Genomic DNA, 23589 nt, shown 5'->3' on the forward strand with positions numbered 1-23589 from the left:
TTCAATTGAATAGTTTCGTAGAAAAGGCCTACATGACCCTGGCCACGAGTGGTTGCGGAACATGTGCGTAGTGGATCTAAGAAAAGACATAGGGATGCTAGAACAGGCAGTGTCAGTAGAGAAACCAGAGAGTGTGAATCGAGAAGTCAGAGAGTGCGAGTTGCGTTATCAAGATAGTGTTGCTACTGTAGCGTAATAATTTATCAAATTATTACAAAGTGTCGATCTCAAAATAGGAGATCGAGCTCTTTATTTCCACACACTTATACAATGATTAATATTATTATATTCGAGGTTCACAACGATAATGTTTTGGGTAGGTTTTAAGTATTGCAGACTGCAGACTGCTCGGGTGATTTCGGGAGGAGTATTTATATCAGTTTATTTGTTGGAGTGGGAGAAAGACTCTGGACTTTGGTTGTACGGATGTATCATGTTTGGAGTGACTGGATGTTACCCTGGCGGTGACTCATGATAAGGCAGTTAGGATTAACTATCTTATCGGAGTCAAATTTACCCTGTGACACTAGCGTTGTCGTGAGAGTGTAGTCTGCGTGAGAGAGAGAGAGAGAGAGAGAGAGAGAGAGAGAGAGAGAGAGAGCGTTGGATCCCTGGTGACGAGAGTTGCAAATTAACTATTGAGTTGTCTAAATTATAGTCCGTTATTGCGATTAGTTCACATTAAACAACCATCGTTCTTCTGTTTAATCAATATCTGTACAATCCATTTGTTGTAAATAAATCACCAATAATATTTATTTCCAATGTTACAATATTAAAAATATGTCATAGATAGTGTAAAATCTTTAATGTGCATATCTCAATTCTTTGAAACGTTGGATTTTGATAACATTGTATGAACGTAAAAAACGTTCGAGTCTAGGAGAGATCCATATTATTGTACCTTTGAATACTAAAGATTGTTTTCGTTTACAAGGTCTAGAGGTAAATGAACTCTGGACAGATTGTTATTGCTGTTTCTTGTCATCGTTAGATAGAGCTACATAAGACGGTTAAGTTTTTGTGGTAACATTCGTCGATATAAATGTATGAACGTGTTCTCTAAGACAGTGTATTGTTACCCTTCCTTCGATCGGCATAGAGCATTGTGCGAGCGACGATTACAATCAGCATACACTACCTCTTGTACTTATGCTGATTTTGATACATCGGACTATTCATCCACTCGTTTCTTTATGAAGCAAACCTACACGTTTGATCCACTTCAAATTAGTGATCCCGACGTGATCGAAATCGAAAGAGGTGAACGTGTTGTGTTCGAAATGACGAGTGGCAATAAGAAACGGCCATAACAATCTGTAATTTACTTAATAACGCGTAATGATACATTTCCTCGTAAGAACCATGGATTGCTGGTGTATTGGTATTCTAATACCATATACGGAAAACCGATAAAACCTACCAACCATCTAATCAACTGCGTTAAAAAGACAATTACACGTCCGAAATCGCCATCGTCACGCTGTAGTCTGAGAATCATCGAAATCTTTCGTGGAAAATATCGAAAAGGCGGTTTCCAAATTGAGTCCGCATTTTTCTTCGAACCAATCTGCGAGAAACGTGCTCGTAAGAAGCGGCCTGTGGCTCGAGGTTCCGGTTGGCACGCGGCGGCACCGTTTCCAAAGTGTGTAACGTTCATAAAAGTCACCCTGATCGGTGTTCACGGACACGTACGCGAGGCGTGTGCACGCGAAGTTCGGGCGAACAGAGGTGGAGCGTGGTTGCATTAACTTGATTAAAGCGCGTATCCTTCCATCAACGGAACGCCGATGGGCGCACGTGAAAATAATCTTTAAAGCGCCGAGTCCACAAGAACAACGAATTTTTTTCGCGCAGATTTCCTTTGTAACCGACCGGGATAAAAATTGCACGGGGATCTGATTGTTTTCAGTGCGGTGGAACCTGATGGGCAAACACAATAATCATCTCGTGTTTTTCCTTCCGCACCTGTAATTATCAGCAAACCTTGTACGCTGTTCATTAATGCCCCTCCTACGCGTATAATCACACGCGTCGTACGTATTATAAGCAATATACTAATTGTACACGGTTGGCCTTTTTGCTACGTCGCATAGCGTAACGTCGCGTTGGGCAGCCAGACGTTATTCATTTCCTGGTCGAAAATCGGCTGACACTTCGACAATATTAAAAAACAATATTTGCCCCGGCGCTTTCGACTCGTCTATCCAATCTCGCGTTAGTCGCGCTTGGTTTCGATCGGCCGAAAAATCACAGTGCAATCTGGGAACCGCGAAACGCAGCGAACAGGCTTTCGAAAGTGGAACAACCGCTATAGACAAGCGGGTCGAGACGAAATTTTCTATTTGCCAATGAAGGCCGGGAGTTGTAGATCAGCTCGATTCGACTAACAAATTCCAGCGATAAATTGTGGCTCGTGTAATCTCCAACGGCGGATCTCGTGCGACAAAATCGAGCACCGATGTTGAGAGGTTAAGTGACATAAGCCTGCAGGGCAAAGCCGCGCGTATCCTCGTGTCTATTAGACGATATATGATGGCAGCGTGCACGCGGCCTGATCTCGCAGACGCCCTCCGTACACGGGGGTTTACCGATTCCCTCGTCGACCCGTGCGCTACCCACAAATGCCATCCGCAGTGCTTTCACCGCACAACGCTACACACCACCGGTAGTAACGCGATACACCACGAGGTCCAGGCAGGATACTACTGGGACGTGTGCGCGAGAACCTCGGTTTCCGTACAACATCGAGGACAAAGAGCATGCACGATGCACTTGTCTACCGCGCCCGATCCTATTCTCTCGGTTCATCGAGCTGATCGTGTCGTCAGTTAAACGCGGCTATTGCGCGAACGTGAATGTCACTACACACCTGTACACCTCCCTCGCTCGTTTACAACTCGAAAGACCTGGTGGAACCCACCGTATCCGATTAATGACCGTTTCTTACGTCTCGCGATACGTACGAGGGATTCTTGGTGTTCTCGTTGACGATCGTAACGTTGCATGTGCTTGACTCTTACAAATGATACCTCGTGAGAATTTCTGGAATGTTGAGCCAGTCCACGTGTATGTACATGCATATGTATGGATCAATCCGTTGATTTGATAGCTCTCGAATTGCGTTGCGGGAGAATTGGAAAGCAAGTGAAAACTTCGTCACGTAATATCGGCTGTACCAAAGTTCCCATATTAATACTCATTTTTGGATTATTTTTGTCGGTTCTGATGTTCTCGCCTTCGTTTAAGTCGAAGTATATTTTTCTTTCAAACTTCTTCCATGCTTTAATGACTGGATGCTTTTATTCGATTGAATTGAAACTTTTTGTGTATCTTTCATATTGGACACTATCGTATTTACGGTATCGATGTATTGTAATGATTAACGTTATCTGCACCTGTTTCTCGATAGAAATTCTTTCATGAAAACTTGTTTATTCGAACGTGAAGTAATCTTATAGGTATAACGTTGGTCACTCCTATAAAGGCTACCGGTCTTTTTTCTACTCAAATGATCCTGCATCTATCAGTATAAATACGTAGTGATTAAATTATGCCAAGTGAGCTTAAAAATGAGAGGGAAACTCCATAATTTTCCAATATGATTCTTTAGTATATATAATCTCTATAATCTCTAAAGCTTTAAACTTAAAAGTCTGAATATTAAAACTTCAAAGATAAAATACAATTACATTCATCGTAGGTTACGTTGGTTTCATATTTTTCAGATGCTTCATATTTAATTAGTATATCCTAACGTATAAGCCAAGCTTGGAGATTCCAAGACATTTCCATCAAATTAACTACATTTGCATTGTTTGTTTCATTTTGCGTTTTAACAGTGTTATTACGCGCTCGTAATAAAAGAACGCTACTTTCGACACGGCAACCTTCTCTAATAAAAAGTAAACTAAAAATAAAACCATTAAAGAGAAATCTCTCTATTCGTTCGAAAAATTAACAAATCGTCGCGATAATTAATTAGAAATCCTATATTTCGTTTTGAAGAACATTCGTTTGGCATACATTCATTCGTAATACAAACGTTGCTTATCATTTTAAACGACGTAAACTACGAGAAGGGTAACCGTTTCACGCGCGACAGTTCTAAAAGGAAGCTTGAGCGAAAGAGAAAAGGATAAAAAAAGAGAAAGAGCGCACGTAAGAGAGAGAGAGAGAGAGAGAGAGAGAGAGGGCGAGAGGAAGAAAAAAGAAAGAAAAGAAGAAAGTGTACAAATTACACGAGCGCGAGAATTAATGACGCGAATTAGTGAAAAATATTTATGCTCGCGATGAGGAGCGGCCACTGCGTGGACGGGTCGCTTCACAGCACAAACCTACACATTATTTCCACGTACACGTACATTAATAAAGAAACACGACTCGCGAAATTTCCTGCTCTTTCGCGAGTCATTAAATTTAAGTACCACGTCGAGGGAGGAGGTGGGAGAGAAGTTAGAAGAGAAGGAGGCGGAGGAAGAGACGGAGATGAAAAAAAAAGACAAGTTGGCGAATGAGAAAGCACGCGACAAGATGTATATACGCGAAAACGCTAGACGACAGAGCGTGAACGGAGCGAAAGAGAAGCGGAGGGATGGAACGAGCGCGACGAGCCCCGAGCGGGTGAAACTGGCGTTGGCGGGATGTACGTGACAGAAAATGAGAGACACGGGAAAGACAGCTTGTGTTTTGTTAATAACGATAACAGCTCCAGTAATGCATATAAACAGCAAAGGCGTACTGCTTATGGTCTAACGGTAAACGCTTTGCCAGAGATAAACGGAATACGGGAGTGGGACTCGCGGTGTAACCCCTTTGTGCCGAAAAGCTCCGTAAATACTGGCACGATTATCCCCTGGCGCGATTCATAATGCAGGAAAAACGATGCGCGATTACGCAGTCTACCAGTCAAGCTCAATCCGGCTCTACACCACGACCTTCCAATCCGCTTTCTTTCTCTTTCTAGCCCTTTTTCTCTCGTTTCGTTCTACACCGTGCACCAACGCTATCCTATGCTTTCAAGGCTCGCAACTTTTGCTCTCTTTTTGTTCCTTCGCGACACTCCACCGACGATGATCATATGAAGAAAATGGAACGTGAATTCCCTTCTTTTTCTTCCCAGCTTCCTTCCACGAGTTCGTCTTTCGGAATAGTCGTAATAACATCTTACTCTGTGGAACGGGTCAAGGAATGTCCCGTTGCTTTTTGCCGTACACGTGAAAAATGTTTTTGTTCCGATCCGCTGTAAAATGGACAAGATTTTTTCGTTATTCCACGATAGACGTGGAGGAATAGAATTTTCTAACCTTGTAGTTGTAACACATTCAACAGGGTTGCTTGTTTGCTGGTGCGGATTTTCTGTGATATTCTGTGACAGGACAATTTTATTTAAAAGTTTAGATCATCGTCTCGCTTGATATCTGTACTATCGGTGAAAGCTTGAAAATGCCTATAATGGGACGTGAAAAAAAGTACGATACAGTGAGTGCAGCTTCCTTTTCACGAATATTGCAATGGGTATTACTTTAAGTAGCTCTTAATTATAGCAAGATAATTGAAACTACAGTTACAGTACCCACAAGTTCTTAAATTTACACGTAGGAAAAGTTTGAAAATTTGTACATTTTGTACAACAGTATATTAATGTGTATGATATTTTACGGATATTACATAGCCATGTTGCGCAACTCGTTACAATTGCAATAACCTACTCGCATGTATCCCATCGTCCTCGACGTAAATCCCGATGACACGTTACAAGGCACCATAAAAATTGTATCCTTTTATGATGCGTATTATGAAGGAGATTTAAAACCATAAAAGTCCGAAAGGTTTCTCTCTTGCTGAATATAACTGTCAAAATCTCCTCTCATTACATTTCAGCTATACGTAACACAGTATATCATCTTTGGATAATATTCCTCTGCGTAGCTGATTCCCCAAGCATGCATTACGACCGTTCATAAACGATCATCGTTCTAAAGTTCTCATTCGTCGGTTGAAGTAAGTTAGAACTTGTACGATTTCGGTATGACCTGATCTTCTGATTAATATACAGCTTCGATTTCCAACAGGAAATCCTAATCATTTATGATATGTCACTATAAGTCAATGTGTAGAAAAATATCCTAATGAAAAGAATTACTTTACATAATTATTCCTAAGAAAAGTGTTGAAATACGTGAGGATGAATCTCATAGGCTTCCTGTTTAAATATATTTTTACTGAATTCATAGAGTTTACTTTGCTGCAGTTCCTTTCGAACCGATCACATTTCCACCCCCTCGAAAACTATTCTTACAAACTATAAAAACTAATACGTGTGTTTCTCATTTCCTAAATTATATCGAAAATATAGATGGCTACTATAACCATACCAGAAACAAAATCGCTCAAACATCAAACGTTAACCATCGATCTTCCCCATCGATTCCCTTTATTCACTTATATACTTTAACGTATCGCGAAGCATTTTTCCAGGCAGACAGAAGATCGCCAATATCTTACGATGAACCTATAGAGATTCATATATCACGCGCTATGATACTGTATATATTTGCCGGTCCACAAATACGCTGCAAGTTGTAGCACGGTTTCGTAGGCTTGCGTAATATACGCCCGACCGGCGAGTAAACGGTGAGAGTCCGCAGTTGCAGGATACGCAGGTGTACCAATGTGCCGAAGTTTCGTAGCATCCCCTTACGGAAAAGTAAAACAACCGTGGGCCTTCGCCGCCTTGGTATTCCTCGTCTCGGTTGTAGCCGCAACGCGTACACAGCTATCCACTCTTCGTGAACGTGGGTAGGGAATGCGATCGTAGGGGATGGAAAACGACGGTGGGGAGGGGAGGTGGGGTTGGAAAAAGTGTGCTCACCCCGTTCAACGACCGTGCAGTAGTTCCCGACCATATTTACACAGAGAATAGGGGAGGCGCGTTTTAGTTTTGCATTTGTCCGCGGGGAGGTACGGCGTGGCTTCGAAAGGGGATCGTCGAGGGGTGGACAGGGGTGAAGGAGGATTCGAGAAGTATGGGAGGACGAAAGAGGGCCAGCAATGGAAAAGCTGGTCGGAAGAACGACGAGAGATACAGGAACACCATCTAACCGTTTCAGATGGGGCAACTGTACGACGAAGAGCGAGGGTAACAAGGGGTGAACAGAGAACGATATGGCTGAAACATGGGGAAAGGGGAGGCAGAGGATCGGGTCCCATGTGCCTGTCACGGTTTTACAAGTCTATAAAAAGAGGAATTTCAGACTGAGTTAAATATTGCCGCCACCCCTCACTGAATTTCAAACACGCACACGCATTCGTCGCCCGGGCGTACATGTATAATAGGAAAAGGACACACGTGTTCACTCTTTGGCCTTTCTCGTATGTACGGCAGGCTAGAGAGGTAAGATAAGCAGACCTCCTTCTGTTATTTATGATATCATCGCTGATATTCAATGTTGTTACCCGATACTTTATTAAACTTAGTTAGACAATGTTGTAACATTGGAAGACTCGAGTAAATGTTTATAATACCTAATGAAAGGGAACGTTTGGTTGTTTAAATTAATTATTTAATTTTATTTTATTTATTAAATTTTATTTTTTTATATTTAATTTTAATTTAATTTGTTATAATCTTATTTGCCGCTGTCTGTAAGAAAGCACGGAAGCGTAAAAAATATTTCGAAGAAATCATAGAATATTATTGGATTTTGATAATCTCGTGGCTTTTTAACTTAACTCAAGATTGAATGTTGAATAAATAATCCAAGAAATATCGTGGAATATTCACCATATTATATAAGAAACTGTAGATAGGCCCAGAATTTAAATTCAACTCTTTCCAGTTTTCACTCGAATTAGATTTCAAGCGTTGAACAAATTTTAATTTGACAATGGAACAAATACGCGTATTTATTAAATTTTATACCGTAAACTTAATTAAATTAAACAGTCTAATAATGTGAAATACAATCTTCTTTGTCTCTGTGAATTCCTGGTATTCATATATACTACAAGATACCTTTAAGAATTTAAATTATGCTTTGTCGAACAAATATTTCTGAATACAAAAATGTCCATTTAACTTACAAAATATTATATATTTTAACAATTGTTTCACACTGTGACGAGCGTTTCCTTCTTCGAACAGGCGACACTTGACACACGTTGTTCGATATTATTATCGATGCTCTCGGACAAATTATCTGCCATGATAAGCAAATACTTCTGGTATTTGCAAACGTAATTAGCCAAATGGTACGTCGGCGTGTATTTAATTATAATAAGTTTTCCCGGTTAATTGAAAGTACTTGCGGCATAATGAAATTTTTCCCGTCTTTTGTGCGTGCACAAAACACGGAAATTAAACGAGACATCAACGTTAAACAGAATTCAAAAGAGCGAAACGGAAAACACGGAGTCGAGCGCCAGCGCAAAAGCGTTAGAGGTTCTCTGCTTTTCGCGCAAAAGGTCATGATCTCGGAGGAGAGGACGGGTTTCAAAGAAATATTTTACACCGTGAACAATCCGCCGTTTAATAGTTTCCAATAACTCGCGGAAAGTAGTAGGATTTCGAATCCGCCAATCCTATTGCGTAATAAAACGCGAGAAATAAAATGAAATTATTCGAGAAGGTAATTTTCAATGATTCATGCTGAAAGATATTTGCGTAGAATCATATTAATTTTTCTTTTCGTTTTATCTTTTTCCTTCTTTTCTTTTTCTTTTTTTCTTCTTTCTTTGCTAAATAGAAACGACGGAAATCCCTAGAAAGGAAGTACTTATGACGGGTTTACTGGTCTGCGGCTGTGCTTCTCCGTAGATAGGGGAACAGAGAGCGAAAGAGCTTACCAAGTGACGTACGTTTAATGCCTAACCACTGCTGTACCGGACAGCCCTTATACGCAGAAATTATAGTACGAATACACGAAACTGTTACTTCAAGTTCTACGCCGTAATTTTATCGATTCATGAATATGTACCTGATTTGTATAATATTCCATCTGATAACGAAACTTTTAAATCATTGTTTCGGCAAAATCGAGCAAGATGTTCCTCAAAATGATTACTCTGCTCTATATCGATTTAATTCTCACTTTGTTTTCTTCTTTCTAAAGATTATACGGCATTATACGTGAAATGTTTTATTCTTAACTTTCTACTTACGCGCATCGCTGAGATTCTCTCCTACAATTTTTCCCTAACTTTCGCTAACATATTTTTTATTTCCAATTCGACGGTTAGAAATAGGGGAATGCTAATGAAGCGTTAAAATATGTGATATCGGAGAGCTGCATAAAGTATGCGTAATAGGTAAGCTGCGTCAAGTATTAGGTTGTCCGAAAAGTGTCTTTCTTTTACAGACACGTCTTTTACAACAACGCATCTTTATACAAACATGAAACCTATTCTGTCGAACGTTGTAGTCTTTATCTTGATGGAACAAAATGGATCATACGTAATTCGACAAAATAATGTAAGACGAATAATGTTGTGCATCCATTATTCCCTTATAAAACGAAAGAAACTTTTCGGACGACCTAATAATTCGGCTGATTTACCAGAAGAGTGTGAAAAAATACTGAACCCTTCGATAATAAATTAATACTTTGAAATGGAAAGACTGAATATTTTAATGTTTGCAGAATTACATATATTCTCTAACTTAGCTTTTCGAATATTAGCAACGGCTTAACCTTCGCTCGTACATATTTTTCACGTGAAAGATGACGCTATTCTAAGAAAAATTGATCTCAGACTTTATAATTTACTTTTTTAATATGGAATATATATATATATATATATATATATATATATTTATGAAACAACGTTTGTTACAAAAAGAACCCTATGTGTCAATCTGACACACGTTATTCTTACCAAGTCCATTGACGACTATCTCAGTGTTTCGTAATTGTTGCACAACAATTATGCGTTTATAGTACAACCTCTTTAGTATGAAGCTAGACATGTATAACTTTGAATATCGAAATTTGATGTAAATATGAGGAAGGGAGGAAGAGCTTTGTGCCTTCTCTTCGTTCTTCTCCTCGCCGCGAGACAAAGCCAAGAACGATAATGCGAAGTCAAATACGTGCGAATGAAATCCGATGACTCTGAAGGAGGATCAATGTGAATGCATGTAAACGACAAACAGGAAAATTAATTATTTATCTTTCATTTCATCGATGTTTCACCATTGTGTCAATTTGACGTACGAGGGGCAGATTAAGTTGCGAAAGTAAGAGACGGTTAATAATATAATAGTAATCTATTTTACGCTAAAATTTCTACTTAGTTCTACATACTGTAAAATAGTTTAATATAAAGTCATTTATGCCCATGTTGCTATTTTATGTAACTTCTTTTAAGTTGGAATCGTTGCCGTGGTAGAACAGTGTTACTTGATACACTATACCCACGAAACTAATTCCATTTAAGTATCCGTAATTAACGCCTAAATAAGGACAATCTAGAACTTGCGAAAGGATTAAAGGTCAACGATAAGATGTTTAGAGACCTACATATATTCAATTCCCACAGTAACTGTGAAGTTTCCGGGGCTATAAACGAGTAATTTATTCCACAAAGAATTAGCTAGAATCTGCAAATCGAATTAATGTAGATCTACTTGTTTCGCTTAATTCTCTTCTAAGACTTATACCTTAAAAATAATTAACGCAACTTATAACTTATTTCAAATATTATAATTAATAATAGAAAATAATGGTGAATAAAAATAATAATGGTTTCTAAGAATTAATAAATTATCAGAATAAACAATAGAAAGTGTGAATAAAATATTACAAAGAATAATGAAATTAATAATAAAAACCTAGCTGCGTAATATTGCGACGCAGCGGTGTAAATATTTTGGTGTTTCAGACAATACTTTGAACGTAATTGAACGCAAAGAAACCTGAAAGTAATGAAAGAAAAACATTTGTATTCCTAATAATTTATAAACTTGTTTGACATATGCTATCCCGTTAAATGATGCCTTAGAAAAACAATATATTATCATAATATTGACAGCGTATGCTGAATTTAAAATACCTACATCGTCTATGCAATAAAACGAGTCTCGATGAATTGAATATCGCAACGCATACAAATTAACGGACCTCTTTATATTGGCCATGTGTCAAATAAAACATTTTTCACTGATACAAAGGTTTGTACTATGTAATAGAGTCTTTAAAAATATTAGGTTGATAGGCTTAATCTGTGTCCAAAGAAGAATAATGATTCACAATCTTTTGGAGCGTTTCAATCAATATTTAACAGTAATTTGCACTTGCTGTATTAAGAAAATTTTAGTCTCGTATTGCTTGATATGGAGGGTTGAAATTAATTATTTCATTTATATCACATTTCGGCCAACGTTGTACCATTGGGTACAGTAAACAAATTTTAAGCATAAGCATTGTATGCGCAAAAGCTAATTACGCTTCTGAAAACTTCATTAGTAATAATTACGTAACATGTAAGATTATAATTTAATTTTTTTTAACAACATTATTGGGATTAAAAGCAAAAACCCAATAACAACCAAATATTTGGACTAATTCATGAATACCTCCATTTCGCCATTTTCTACAATTTATATTATTATTACCTATTAAATTTTATACCTCTGATACTGTTCCAATTTTTTAAAACCCGTACAATTTTTTAAATTGCATATTAATTAATTGACTTGCTACAACGTGCGTTATGCGTATAGTGTAACGAAATCCTAACGTAACAGAAAAAGGAAAAGTACGATTATCGACATCCAATTACACACGGAAATGAAAATATAAATTGTATATTACTTACTGCTGGTGTCCTGTTTTGGTTGGTTTCCCGGAGACGTGGCCCAGTTAACTTTCATCTCCTGAAACAGTCAAAGAAATATAAATTTATTTAAATGTTTAGATACGTAGTCTAGTAATAGTAATACAATTATGTATTATAAAATACATGAGAAATAAAACGAGGATCAAAAAAGGATAAAACATTTCGTTGTTTTATCTAACCATCTATTTATATGACTTTCGGATAAATTTAATAATTACAAACTAGTTGACATACAGTAATAGATTTATCAATTCATGCTCTCTATATAACATTGATGCGATTTAATTATCGTTGCCTCATCTGTAACTATTATATTTTCGCGCTTATGAAATTAGTGAAAACTCATGACAATACTTGTAATAAATATCAATACATATGTCTGACATATTGGTTTGAAAACAGTGTACATATATTCGTTCGTTATACACAGATTCCTAATATTAACCGTTCAGAAATAAAATGAATATTGTTGATCCAAGCAAAATTTCACTCTTAGATATCTTCCAATAACGTTTGTATTCCTGTGAAAAAGGCTCCAAACATTTGACTAACGAATGAATGTATAATGTAGTGGTGGAAACGTTGATAAATATCGCAGAGTTCTTTCAGATTATTTGAGAATTCAAAATATTCAAGAAATTGAGCTTCAGTATAAGTGACCCGTTCCTTTGTGTACCGTAGACGATATATATTTAGATGGTAGCAAGATAAACAAAATTTTATATTATATAATAAAATACGAAATAAGAACATTGTATAATACATTAAATAACGTGTCATATATTACAAATAATATATAAAACATTATATAATTCAATGCTTAGATATATAAAATTCTGCTGCCTTAAGAAACCTTTTATTCTCACGGAGCTTTGGTAAAACTTCTCCAACTGAAAGCTAGACCACCTTTTAGAAATTCAATGTTCAACGCCGCCCAACTGTCGCGAAACATCCTAGATAACATTTCACATTTCACCACGTAAATTGTCGGTATAAAAAGATTGCCGTGAAAGAATGGGGTTATATCCAAGAGTGGAAGTCAAGACAAAGAAACGATCAAATTTATACCGGTCTGTTCACTAGCCAGACGCGTTAAACGTAAAACGTTTTCGCTGATAAAGTACCTATGCGGTTTCCCTATAAATATCCTTGCGACAGTTGGATTTCCTCAAGTGACGAGTAATTTCGTTTACAGATTATCAAGTTAATCTTTTTTTCGCTAAAAATCGGTACGGTAATCCGCTGGTAATCCGCAGCAACAGGAAGCGATATCACCGCCGAAAGGACCTCGACTGGCGGAAATAGGACATGTTGGGTATCGTCGGGTCTTAACAGATGTCATAAACTAGATTCTTTATGCATCGTGATGTACCCAACTGTCGACATAGCCGATATTCGATAAATAGCAAAGGTCATTTCGAAGAAACCGCGTACAAGTTGCGAATCCGGTTGAACATGTAGTAGAAAGTAAAGCAATTGAAAAATACAACTGAAAGACGATTTTTCGTTGTAATTAATTTCGTCAATTCAATGTTACGTAGTCCAAGGGATATTTTAATGTTTATAGAATAATATAATTATAATTATAACTATATAGATAATAATCAACATAATCAAAGAGGCTTTTATCATCTTTCAAATTCGTTCTATATTGTCTCTGCTAATACAATAGACCATATAATCTGGTCGTTCATATAAGGAGTCCTCTTGTTTCTCCCCATCATCGATAAGTTTTCGTTCAGTTAATAGGAGTTATGTTCACAAGAGGATCCATGAAAAATTTACTCTTAAATATCTACGTAACAATGTTGTAAACTTGCATCGACTGCGAAGCCCGCGAGAGCGTCACATATATAAGCGTGCCACTACTATTTAAGTCTTATCATTACGTCTCATCATATTTACGTCTTAGACGTTGATGTAACTGGATTGACGTTCGGCAGTAGTTGAATCAGAACTCAACCAAAGTTCAGTTAATCAGGCGCTGCTAAGGTTTCGTTTATGTAAATGGAGTTCGTATAAACGGAATTCCACTGTAACTATATCTGTGTAGCACTCATTTACAAAAAGGAGAAGACAAAAATTAATTCGATTTTGAGAATTAAGTCTGGGAAAAACAATTCGATTGAAACTGAATTATCATTTCATAAAATATATTTATACGTTTAACTTCGTTGAAATGATAAATTCAAATACGTAGATATTCATGAAATTATCATCGTGTTTAATTAATCATCATTAACGAATCGAAATCAGCTCTGAACAAAACCATAATAAATGATTCATGAAGATGCACATTTACTTGTAATCTTATTATAATAATTATTTAATTCCTTGTTGTATGTTTTCCGTTCATTTCATACATACAAGAAAGAACAAATTATTGTTTCCAACACGGCTCTATACAGATGTATTTCAATATAAAGTAAATTTCTAGTTACTTAGTTATCTGTATCCACATCTGTACAAGAGAATAGCGGTATCAAGAGTGAATTACTAACAAGTATACGTGATTATTGCGTGCAAGTTCAAAGGACTTGAGATTTCACCTGTAAACCAAAGTTCTAAAGCTAAGCTAAATGCATATCTACGAGTACAAGACTCGCTGCTTAGAATTTATGACTGGTTACACTGGTCGTAATTAATCGTGAGGAATATTAAGCGCGGCATGTATAGAAGTTGCAGGAGAAAGGGTAAAATAACAGTTGAACGAATGATATAGTAAAACCTTGCCGTGCGTTGCTATCGTAGACGGACCTAATGGAAAAATGGTGTCATCCGTACGGACGATACATGCAAACGATATGGCGTTAATATTGAATCATTACTTTTCATTTTCTTAGTTATCTGCATCATCACGCTGGCATTCTTTGTACACTTAATTATTACTACATTTCATCGAATACCGTAGGCAAACTTGTAGCTGAAACAATAAGAGAACATACAGGAAATATCTCTATAATGGTGTTAAGTAGAATTGATTTATATTGTTCATACCTGAGAAGGAGAAATTTTTCGTATCATATTTGTCGTATCTTTATGCTATTGATAGTTGCATATCCTCTGTACATTAGTTTTCTAGCTTTTGAAACAAAATTTACATTTATAATTTGTTGATTAATAACGGATAAATAACTATAAGTATCGGTTCCTGTCATTAAAATTTGTCATAAATTTCTATCAGAATGTTTTGATTAATACGTGCGGCGGTGTACGTCAGATACAAAATGGAAGTTCACATTTATTCCATATCGCCGATCACTATGACCTAATTCGATTACGAGAGCCTTGTATCTTTTCATTTATTCAAATGACATGACGCCTCCAGTTCAACCATCTACTTGTGTATTTTTTGCGATCATATCCAGCGAGAACGACGTTAACTATGCGGTTCCTGAATTCGATATAATCAAGAGATAATTAAACCGAATTACGATGAAATTCCCGTGCATAGGGAAAATACTCTGGTCGATAAAGCGTTTACGTCGATGAGATGCTTTGTTCGAATACCAACATGGTGCAGCTTGCAAAATACTTTATAGGATATATTCGTGAGCAGAAATGGAAAGCCACAACTAACTGGTAAAATAAATGCCGTTAATGCTCTTTATTACAACACGTACGCTTGCTGAACGGGTGCAACAATACGCGTTTCATCTGCTTTATTAGCCATTACAACGTGATACCGATGCTCAATTGGAAAGAAAACGACGATGATCGAAATGAACAACAACGATAATTGATGTGTAATGCAATGTAACGCAGGTTTATCACACGATTTGTCATTTTTATGGTAGATTTACGTTTCCTCTTGGGATGGAATTCGTTTGTACTCGCTGTTGTTTGTCATAAACGAACAACTAGCGGTCGTTACGTTGTCGATTCGAGGTGGCAGAGGAAGGCAGATCTAAAAAATTGTCGATTTTGAGGTATTCGCGAAGATCAAGTTTAGAAGTAGGTCATTTTCTAAGATGAGAAATAAAGAGAAATGAAATTATACTGTTCAAAAGGGAGATTGTCACAACGTAACATCTGTTTTAATTCTTCTTTTAATAGTAAGCAATACGCATAAACAATATCTTATCAGAGATCCTCAAAATTGCAAAGATCATTGGTCCAATTATAAAACAAAATGTTAAAGAACGTCCACGAATAATTTTTTATTTCAAATTTATTTCAAATCGTTTTCTTAAAAATCGTATTGTTTGTACTATTAGTTACGTCACTGTTCTAACAAACAAATAATGTAGATATTTATTGCGGACTAAGGAAATACAAATTGTTCGTGTTATGTTTCATTTTCTATAAAGAATTTGGAACATTTTTTGTTATCAAAGATTACGGGATAATTGAGTTCTGAAAGACGTTAAAATACAAAAGCGAAAATTTTAGGATTTGCAGATCACCGGTTTGTACTGCTTGATCCATAGTTCGTATTATTTGAGATTCAAAGTGTCAATTAGTGACATTGATGGATTTCAAAGGTATGCTAATAAATGAAGGAAAAATGGAACTGTGCCAACATTTAGCAGTGCAAAATCAATGTTTGAACAGTACTTCAAAGACGGTGTACTGTATAGTAGCTCAATACTGATACAACAGAAAATTTATGGCCTTCTCGAAATTGATATTTATCCGCTGACAAATGAAATTCGGAAGAGAATGAAACGTGTCTGAGTTTGGTCAAACATCCCTACGAACTATTCAAAGTATGTTTTAAATAAACTCGACATTATTAATTGACCTCATACGAACTATTTAATTATCTCTAAATATTGCTCGAGAATATATAAATGTACTTTGAAATTTTCAATTAACATACAATAATACATATTTGTAACATTAAGCATGAAACTGTTATGGTATGTTACTATTATTATTGTTGCAATTTGTATCTTATTATGGGAATCTTTTTATTACATTAATTTAACCATAATAGCAAAACTTCGTAAATTTATTTATTGGAAGAAGCAGTTACAAGTACATTGAGAAAGGAGTAAACTGCGTAACTTTTTATTTAAGGAACACTGAGTAGACAGAGAAATAAAAACGGTGATATGACTACTTTGCTTTTCTTAACGTCTACCATGCTAATTTGAAGTAAGCTTACTTTTCTCCACGGCATTTGAAATGCGTAGCATCGCTACGAACAAGATAGCTTACGCACGCATTACATTCATATTTTTCTAATACAAGAAACATTATGCTTGATGTTTCTCCTGAATGTCATACGAAGAACAAATTTCGTTCATCCGTATAGACAACAAAGTATATGGACAGTCGTATAATAAATCTGGTACGACAGCGTTCACCCTGTGCTAATGACAAAACGAAATACAACGCTAACGCGATTTAAACCAGCGAGAAACATTTGGAAAATGAATGGGCTGAAAAACATGGAATCGTCGTCGATGCCGTGCAATTTTCCACGTGTATATAAATATTACCGACATAAAGATAAACGCGGCCGAACTGTGATATAATATTTATATCGGTTTTCGTCGATCCCGTCCAATGAATATTTCATTTCGCTGTCTGTCGAAAATTATAAGTCGATAATCGGATCAACGTGGCCGGATAGGTGAACGCGGCTTCATAATCGTGCCGGGACAGGCCAGCTGTTTCGCAGGCCGAGTGCTCGTTTTGAAAGTTCGCCCTTAACAAATGCGAAAAATAATACTACAACGACGACGACGACGCGCGCAAAGACTTGTTTCGTTATCCAAAGTTTAGTATACCTGGTTGGTACACCTTTCGGGAGTTCCGGCAGACTAGTTGCAGCAGATGCGAGGAAAGAACATGAACAAGTAATGTTACGCGAGGAAACTGCGGTGCAGAAAGAAGCAAGGATAAGGAATACCAAGGCTAGGAATAAGTAAGCGAGTGACTATGTAAGTAAGGAAGTAAGTCTGGCGGGATAAGTAAGTTAGGATAGGACGGAGGAGTGCCCAAGACGGCCGGTACGCTAACGTCGGGCCCGCAGTGTGTCTGCAGCAATTTGCAACTTTTAATAGTTAGTCCGGGTTGCGAGGTCGTCTGCCGGCCCAGAGCCCCGTTCTTTTATGGTTTATACACCGGCAAAGGAGGAAGTTTATATGCCGTAGTTTTGCACGGTTAATGCGCGCGCGACTCATGCCCACCTCTAACAGTGTGTCATATTTATGTGTCAACGGGTTGTCCCACGAGATCTGCTCTAGTCGATCAACGAGAGATTTTTTAACTTGCACTTGGAAGGTTCATGGTAAACACACAGATGGATATTGATAATTAAGGGAATGCATTCTATCTTTGTTAATGACACAATATTAATATACGTGCGACGATATACGACGTATTGTTAAAATAGTTTCATGCAGTTCGCGAAGCCGCTCATACAACAAACAGTTATAATTTGATTATTTGTCAACATGAATTTATTGAACAAATTATATATTGTGTTTGAAGTTTTGACTGAAGTTTGAAGGAAAAGATTCTAATATAATTTTATTATATTATACGATATACCTTACATGTAAAGAAACAATAAATGTACGATATATTGATTCAAGTAATAACTGCCAGTGGTATAAAGCAATTCATTGCTAACTTTACGCACAGCTGCTTCGAGTAAAACATTTCCTATCTCGGTTTCAGCAACTTAAATACAAGCTCGACCGAGTTCGCGAAATAATATCAAAAGGTAGAAATAGCGAGCTCAAGATTTTTGAATCGCGTTTTCTTCTACAGCAAGCAAGTACAATCCAGCACAGGCGACTATCGAACCGGTTGGCAAAGCGTAGCATACTCGATCGCAGAAATACCAGGGTTCGACATGGTACTTTAATGCGAGGCTTAGGCCGCGATAGAGAACCGATTACATATTGCGGACGCGAAGGTTGAGTTAGTGAGCACGGGCATCGGCAGGAAGTCGGGCAGAAATTGCAAGCTGCTGCACTTTTGACCTTAACTGGCCAGTCGACTGTCGGTCAGATATTTATTGTCCTATTATCGTGATTGATACGCGGCTGGCTGGCCACGGGCTACTATCTTACATAAGTATATTTAATGGTGGAAGGTCGTTTCGGACTTTCACATGACGAAGGGAGGCTGCTTCTTCCGTTGTCGTCCGACATTACGGTCGGTTGCAGCCATCCCAACTCCCCTACCTCCCCTACAAGCTTGCTTGTACGTTTTCTTACTTATATCTTCTTATTTTCCAACCACATGGCGCCATTAGTCGCCGCGGCACCACCGACGTTTCTCGCCTGCCCCGGTAATAAGTCACGGAAATGCTATCGTAAGGAATTTACGAGACACGGGGTTACTTTCCTCGCGATGTCGTGCAACCACATACTTTCTGTCTCTCTTGGCTACATCTTCTGACGATTCTTCTTACCGATTCTGTCACAGATTTTATCCTGACTATCGACACCAACACTATCGTTCGTAAGTATTTAGACACTTCCACGTTATCGCTAGTATGTGAAGTGTATCGGTCAAGTATCCAGTGAAACTCTTAAATCTAACTTTCTGTGGCTTCCGATCTTAGCTTAGGTAATTACACAGGGTGGTTAACAAGAGTTAAATAGTTTCGATTAAAATCGCTCTATGTGTAATTATTAGTAGATATTCATGAAAGTAATGGTATATATTAATTAGCATAAATAAAATGGTAAAACAGTACGATCGCTAAATATTGTTAGGACTCTTAGAATGAACGAAATATGCATTTCTTCAGTTATATTAGGAAATTTATATAAATTCTGCGAAGTATCAGTTCTACGCTATAGACAAGTAAGAACGAAGTTTTGTCTTAGATTTAACAAAGTATTTGATCGTTATAGCAAGAAGTAGAAAAACATTCTTCTATCATAATTCTGAAAATATAACAAACATATCAGTTTTTCGATTGAATTCCAACCAGATGCGCAAATACTTTTGATAGTGTATGTATTTTCGGCCTATCGCGGGGAGACGCGGTTGCGAGAAGGCGCGTCAACGGGAGTCGTAAATTCCCGTTACGATTGCAAGAATCGACACCACGAATAGATCGATATTTCGAGCCTTATTTCGGCTAGGATAATAGGGGTGATTGAATGAGTATAACACTGTGATTAACAGAGCTATAAACGTTATATATTTTCAACACTTTTACACTGATATGCAATAACGTAGACGATATCCTAAGATATGACGTAGTCAAAGAACGAGTAAGAGAGACAACCGAAGTAGCCTCGTAATCGACAGGATGAATGTTATAGGAACACTGTAGTTCGTTTTCGTAGGATTACAGAAGAAAGCTCGGTGTGGGTGTTTCCCTTTTTATTAAGGATTCGTTGTTCACACCTTTCGTGAGTAGAGTGAGGGCAACGACCTACGATGTCCAGAGGTTTAAGTCAATGTTAAAGAATGACCAGAGGGGATGAAGCCTCCTACCAATGTTGCTAGTTGATGTCTTGTTTAACGGAAAACCTGGATTTCCCGGTGATTAAACATTCGTTTTTTGCTAAGTCACTACCTGCTTTCTCCGGGTTTCCTAATAGCGTGTAGTAAATCCAAGGGCCTTTCTAAACTGGCTATAAACAGAAAGCATCTCTAGGATATGGAACTTATTCCGTAAATTGACGACATATGTCAAAACAATAGCGTTAAAAAGATGTCGTTTTACGGATTCCTTGGATTTATTGAGGGTCGAAGGACAGTGCGTAGACCGTTAGCGGTCAAGCAGCGCCGGATGGCGTGCAGATGCCTTGCGCGACGTAACAGTGTACATCGTGAAAAACGTCGTAACAAAATAATAGCGAAACTAATAATAATATTAAATAGAATGCAGATGATACTTTCCTTTGGAATTTGCATTACTGCATTACAAACAGAAACTACACCGATAACTATACTGTATTACTTCAGTCACCACTTCTAATTGAATTTCTTATGCTAATAAAGACCAAGTTTCTAGTATTTGTATATCGCGTGAGAATGGCTGACGAATTTCTTTCCTTCGGCCGATTCTAACTCTGTACGAGGCACAGGCGTATAAATTTCACAATTTTCTCCTTGATTCTCAAGATAGACCAGTTGCAAATGATAGCGGCCTTTTCTGTTTTAAGCTGGTGACCTAAATTATTCTAAGTCAGTGAGTTATTGACTATAGGGTAAAAAAATTTCTGCTAACTAAGCACGAACGATCCTTCCTCATAATATATTTTACTACGTCAATAAAGCGTTTCATAGTGTAATGCGTCATATAAATTTTTGCAGCGTTCAGCTCGAGCTTTAAAGAAACCGTGTGTTCAGGTTCTTCGAATGTACATACGATTTTTATCGGATGTTCTCTATTTCGTCCACAAACATGCTGCGATTGTATCTCTTTCGACGAATGATTGTATCTGCAGCCAATATCACACAGTTCAGCTAATAATGGCCATGCTTTCATCATGATATTAGTGAATATGATAAACAAATTTTATTCTTATAAAACATTTATCTCGTAAATTTTTTGAACATGTAAATATACAACGAGAATGAAAATATTTTGTCCGTTTCGTTATATTTTTATCAACTATTTAAAAAGAGCTATATAGTTTCTGCGATTTTATTACCTGATTTCTATATTATTTCATGAGCCTCATTACGATTTCTTTTAATTTAAACGAACATCGCAAATATCGGAATCGTTATATCAAATATAAAGGCCAGAACTGAAAAACACGATAAGTCGCATTTTCTGTCTTTCCATGATCCCGTTATTCATTCAAACCATTTACTCGTCGATAGTGTACGCCGGGCAAACCTCCATTCGTGTTAAAGAGGTTGAGGAAACTGGTTGAAGATGTCAGGTAACGCACAAGCGCACACACTTCTCCTCTAACATCGACGTCGATCCACGTGTACACCTTACCGCAGCTTAAGCGATTCTCGACGAAGTAGAACGAGAAAAGTGAAAAGAAAAGGAAGCGTTAGTAGTCTACGACTTCTGAAAACCTTTAACACATTGGCTGCTGCCCCTAAATAAAAGAAATTTCCTTTGGGAATGACCATCTCTGCGTCTTTTTACTCAAATTACTTCACTGTTTCCCTGAAATCGATAGAAAGTGTTTTGTAGTTAAAGACTTCCTGCGCTTCTTTCAGTCATATTCTCCAATAAATCCCATAAGTTCTCGGAAAGTACGAATAATCCTCATTGATATGTCTTTGACTTTCCGTTTCAATTTCTTGTTAAGGATTTTCTCGAAACGTTAACAACCACGTTGTTGATTAAAAAGGAGATTCGAAGATATTCTAGGACTATTCTAGGACGAAGAATAAAGTGAACTTGATTGCACGGTTCACAAGCAACTAAAAACAGTTCCTAATAGTTCTGTTTACCACGAAACTTCTCTTTGTTAACTTCGCCAACGCGAATTCTTGTTTGTTTCGTACACATCGCCAAGTCCACGCGAATTTAAGAATTACGACAAAGCTTCGTATTTTATAGGAAAGTATGCGAAGCTCCGTTACAACGATGTAGTCTTTCGTGCGATATGCTGGTAGCAGCGGTTGGTAGGGACAGTGATTGTACACAAGCTATGGTGGTGTGCGGGGCAGTTCGTCCAGAACCGGAGGAATACTTCGCCCTACCGCACTAACCTATGATATATGATTATGCTGCATGCCCTCCGTTCGTATCTTATTATGTATTACCAAGGGTGTACACAACTACGTGGCTATTCAGCTGGGCCTGCATATCTCTAGCAACGAAATAGCTCGGTCTGTTCTCTCGCTATAGATTGGACGTTTTATCAAACAGGCTTGGACAGAAAAATTCACGAGGAATCGTACTGTCCGCCGGTCGATCGAATGGGCCAGTGAGATTCACTGGGACGATATTCGATTTTCACACGCCATACGAATTTACGTTCGTAGTCAGGTATCCTCCAAACCAATTGCAAACACTCGTAATAACAGCGATCATTTCGCGATGATAGATTCGTGGTACTATAATGAAGCGATTTATGTGTTTATTGACACTGACGCGACGAGGTTCGGCACAAAAATCAAAATTCATTGGTCACGTTCGCACGTTCACAGGTAAGTAAAGTTCGCACATTTTCAGGCTACGTGTTCACATAATGTGACAAATCCTCGTTGTCTTTCGTTGCTCTATGCATAAATTTTATTTCAATGTGGCAAATTTTAATGCGCTAATTTTATATTTCTATAGATCGTAGGTAAACACTTTTTAATTATTTCATATATATTCATCAATATATTTGTTCTATATACAAGCAGATTGATAATTAATCAGCTGTTCGAGGAAAGGCCTTTAGCACAAAATTGTGAGTTGAATGTTTCTTATGGATGACATTGAAATGAAAAATATCAACGAAAATGTACTCGTATATATCCTAGTTTTAATAGAAATATGCCTACACATTGTTAGAAACGTTTGAACAATGATGAAATTTAATTAAAGTATAGTACACGATTCAATTCGTAAAAGGTGAAATAAAAAAAGGTAAGAAATAAAATAATCATCATTAATTCTTAACGTTAATAAAAACACTAGTGTTATTTCTGTGAAGCACACATGGAAAGACATATCAATTGTTAATTCATATATATATAAATTTTTCATTCAGCTCTCGTAATAATTTCGAATACCACATTTTTAAATATTCTATCGTAACTGAAATGGCCAATTTTATGCATATTTTACGCACTACGGTCAATAAAGAGTAAATATATTCGTTTTATACAATAGTTATTAATTTGTACATTCAACAATTACAT

At 37.3% G+C, this 23589-nt stretch overlaps 1 protein-coding gene and 1 long non-coding RNA gene across 28 annotated transcripts in view; one reads left to right on the plus strand and one right to left on the minus strand.

Moving 5' to 3' along the window:
- The window catches only part of LOC138182723 (nucleolysin TIAR), a 585490-nt gene that overhangs the window by 326943 nt on the left and 234958 nt on the right, over positions 1–23589 (minus strand). For all 7 annotated transcript variants that reach the window (XR_011173870.1, XR_011173869.1, XR_011173868.1 and 4 more), the window contains one exon: positions 11818–11875. Coding sequence is in view for 4 of the 7 variants with exons in the window: in XM_069118843.1 (XP_068974944.1) it covers positions 11818–11875 (58 nt within the window). In the remaining 3 variants the exon portion in view is untranslated. The remainder of the gene's footprint in view (positions 1–11817; positions 11876–23589) is intronic.
- Positions 1–23589, plus strand: part of LOC138182727 (uncharacterized) — a 482518-nt gene that overhangs the window by 104967 nt on the left and 353962 nt on the right. The gene's annotated exons all lie outside the window — the stretch shown is intronic.

The sequence above is a fragment of the Bombus flavifrons genome, chromosome 8 (genome assembly GCF_040668555.2).
Source record: "Bombus flavifrons isolate JBK064 chromosome 8, iyBomFlav1_principal, whole genome shotgun sequence".
Lineage (NCBI taxonomy): Eukaryota > Metazoa > Arthropoda > Insecta > Hymenoptera > Apidae > Bombus > Bombus flavifrons.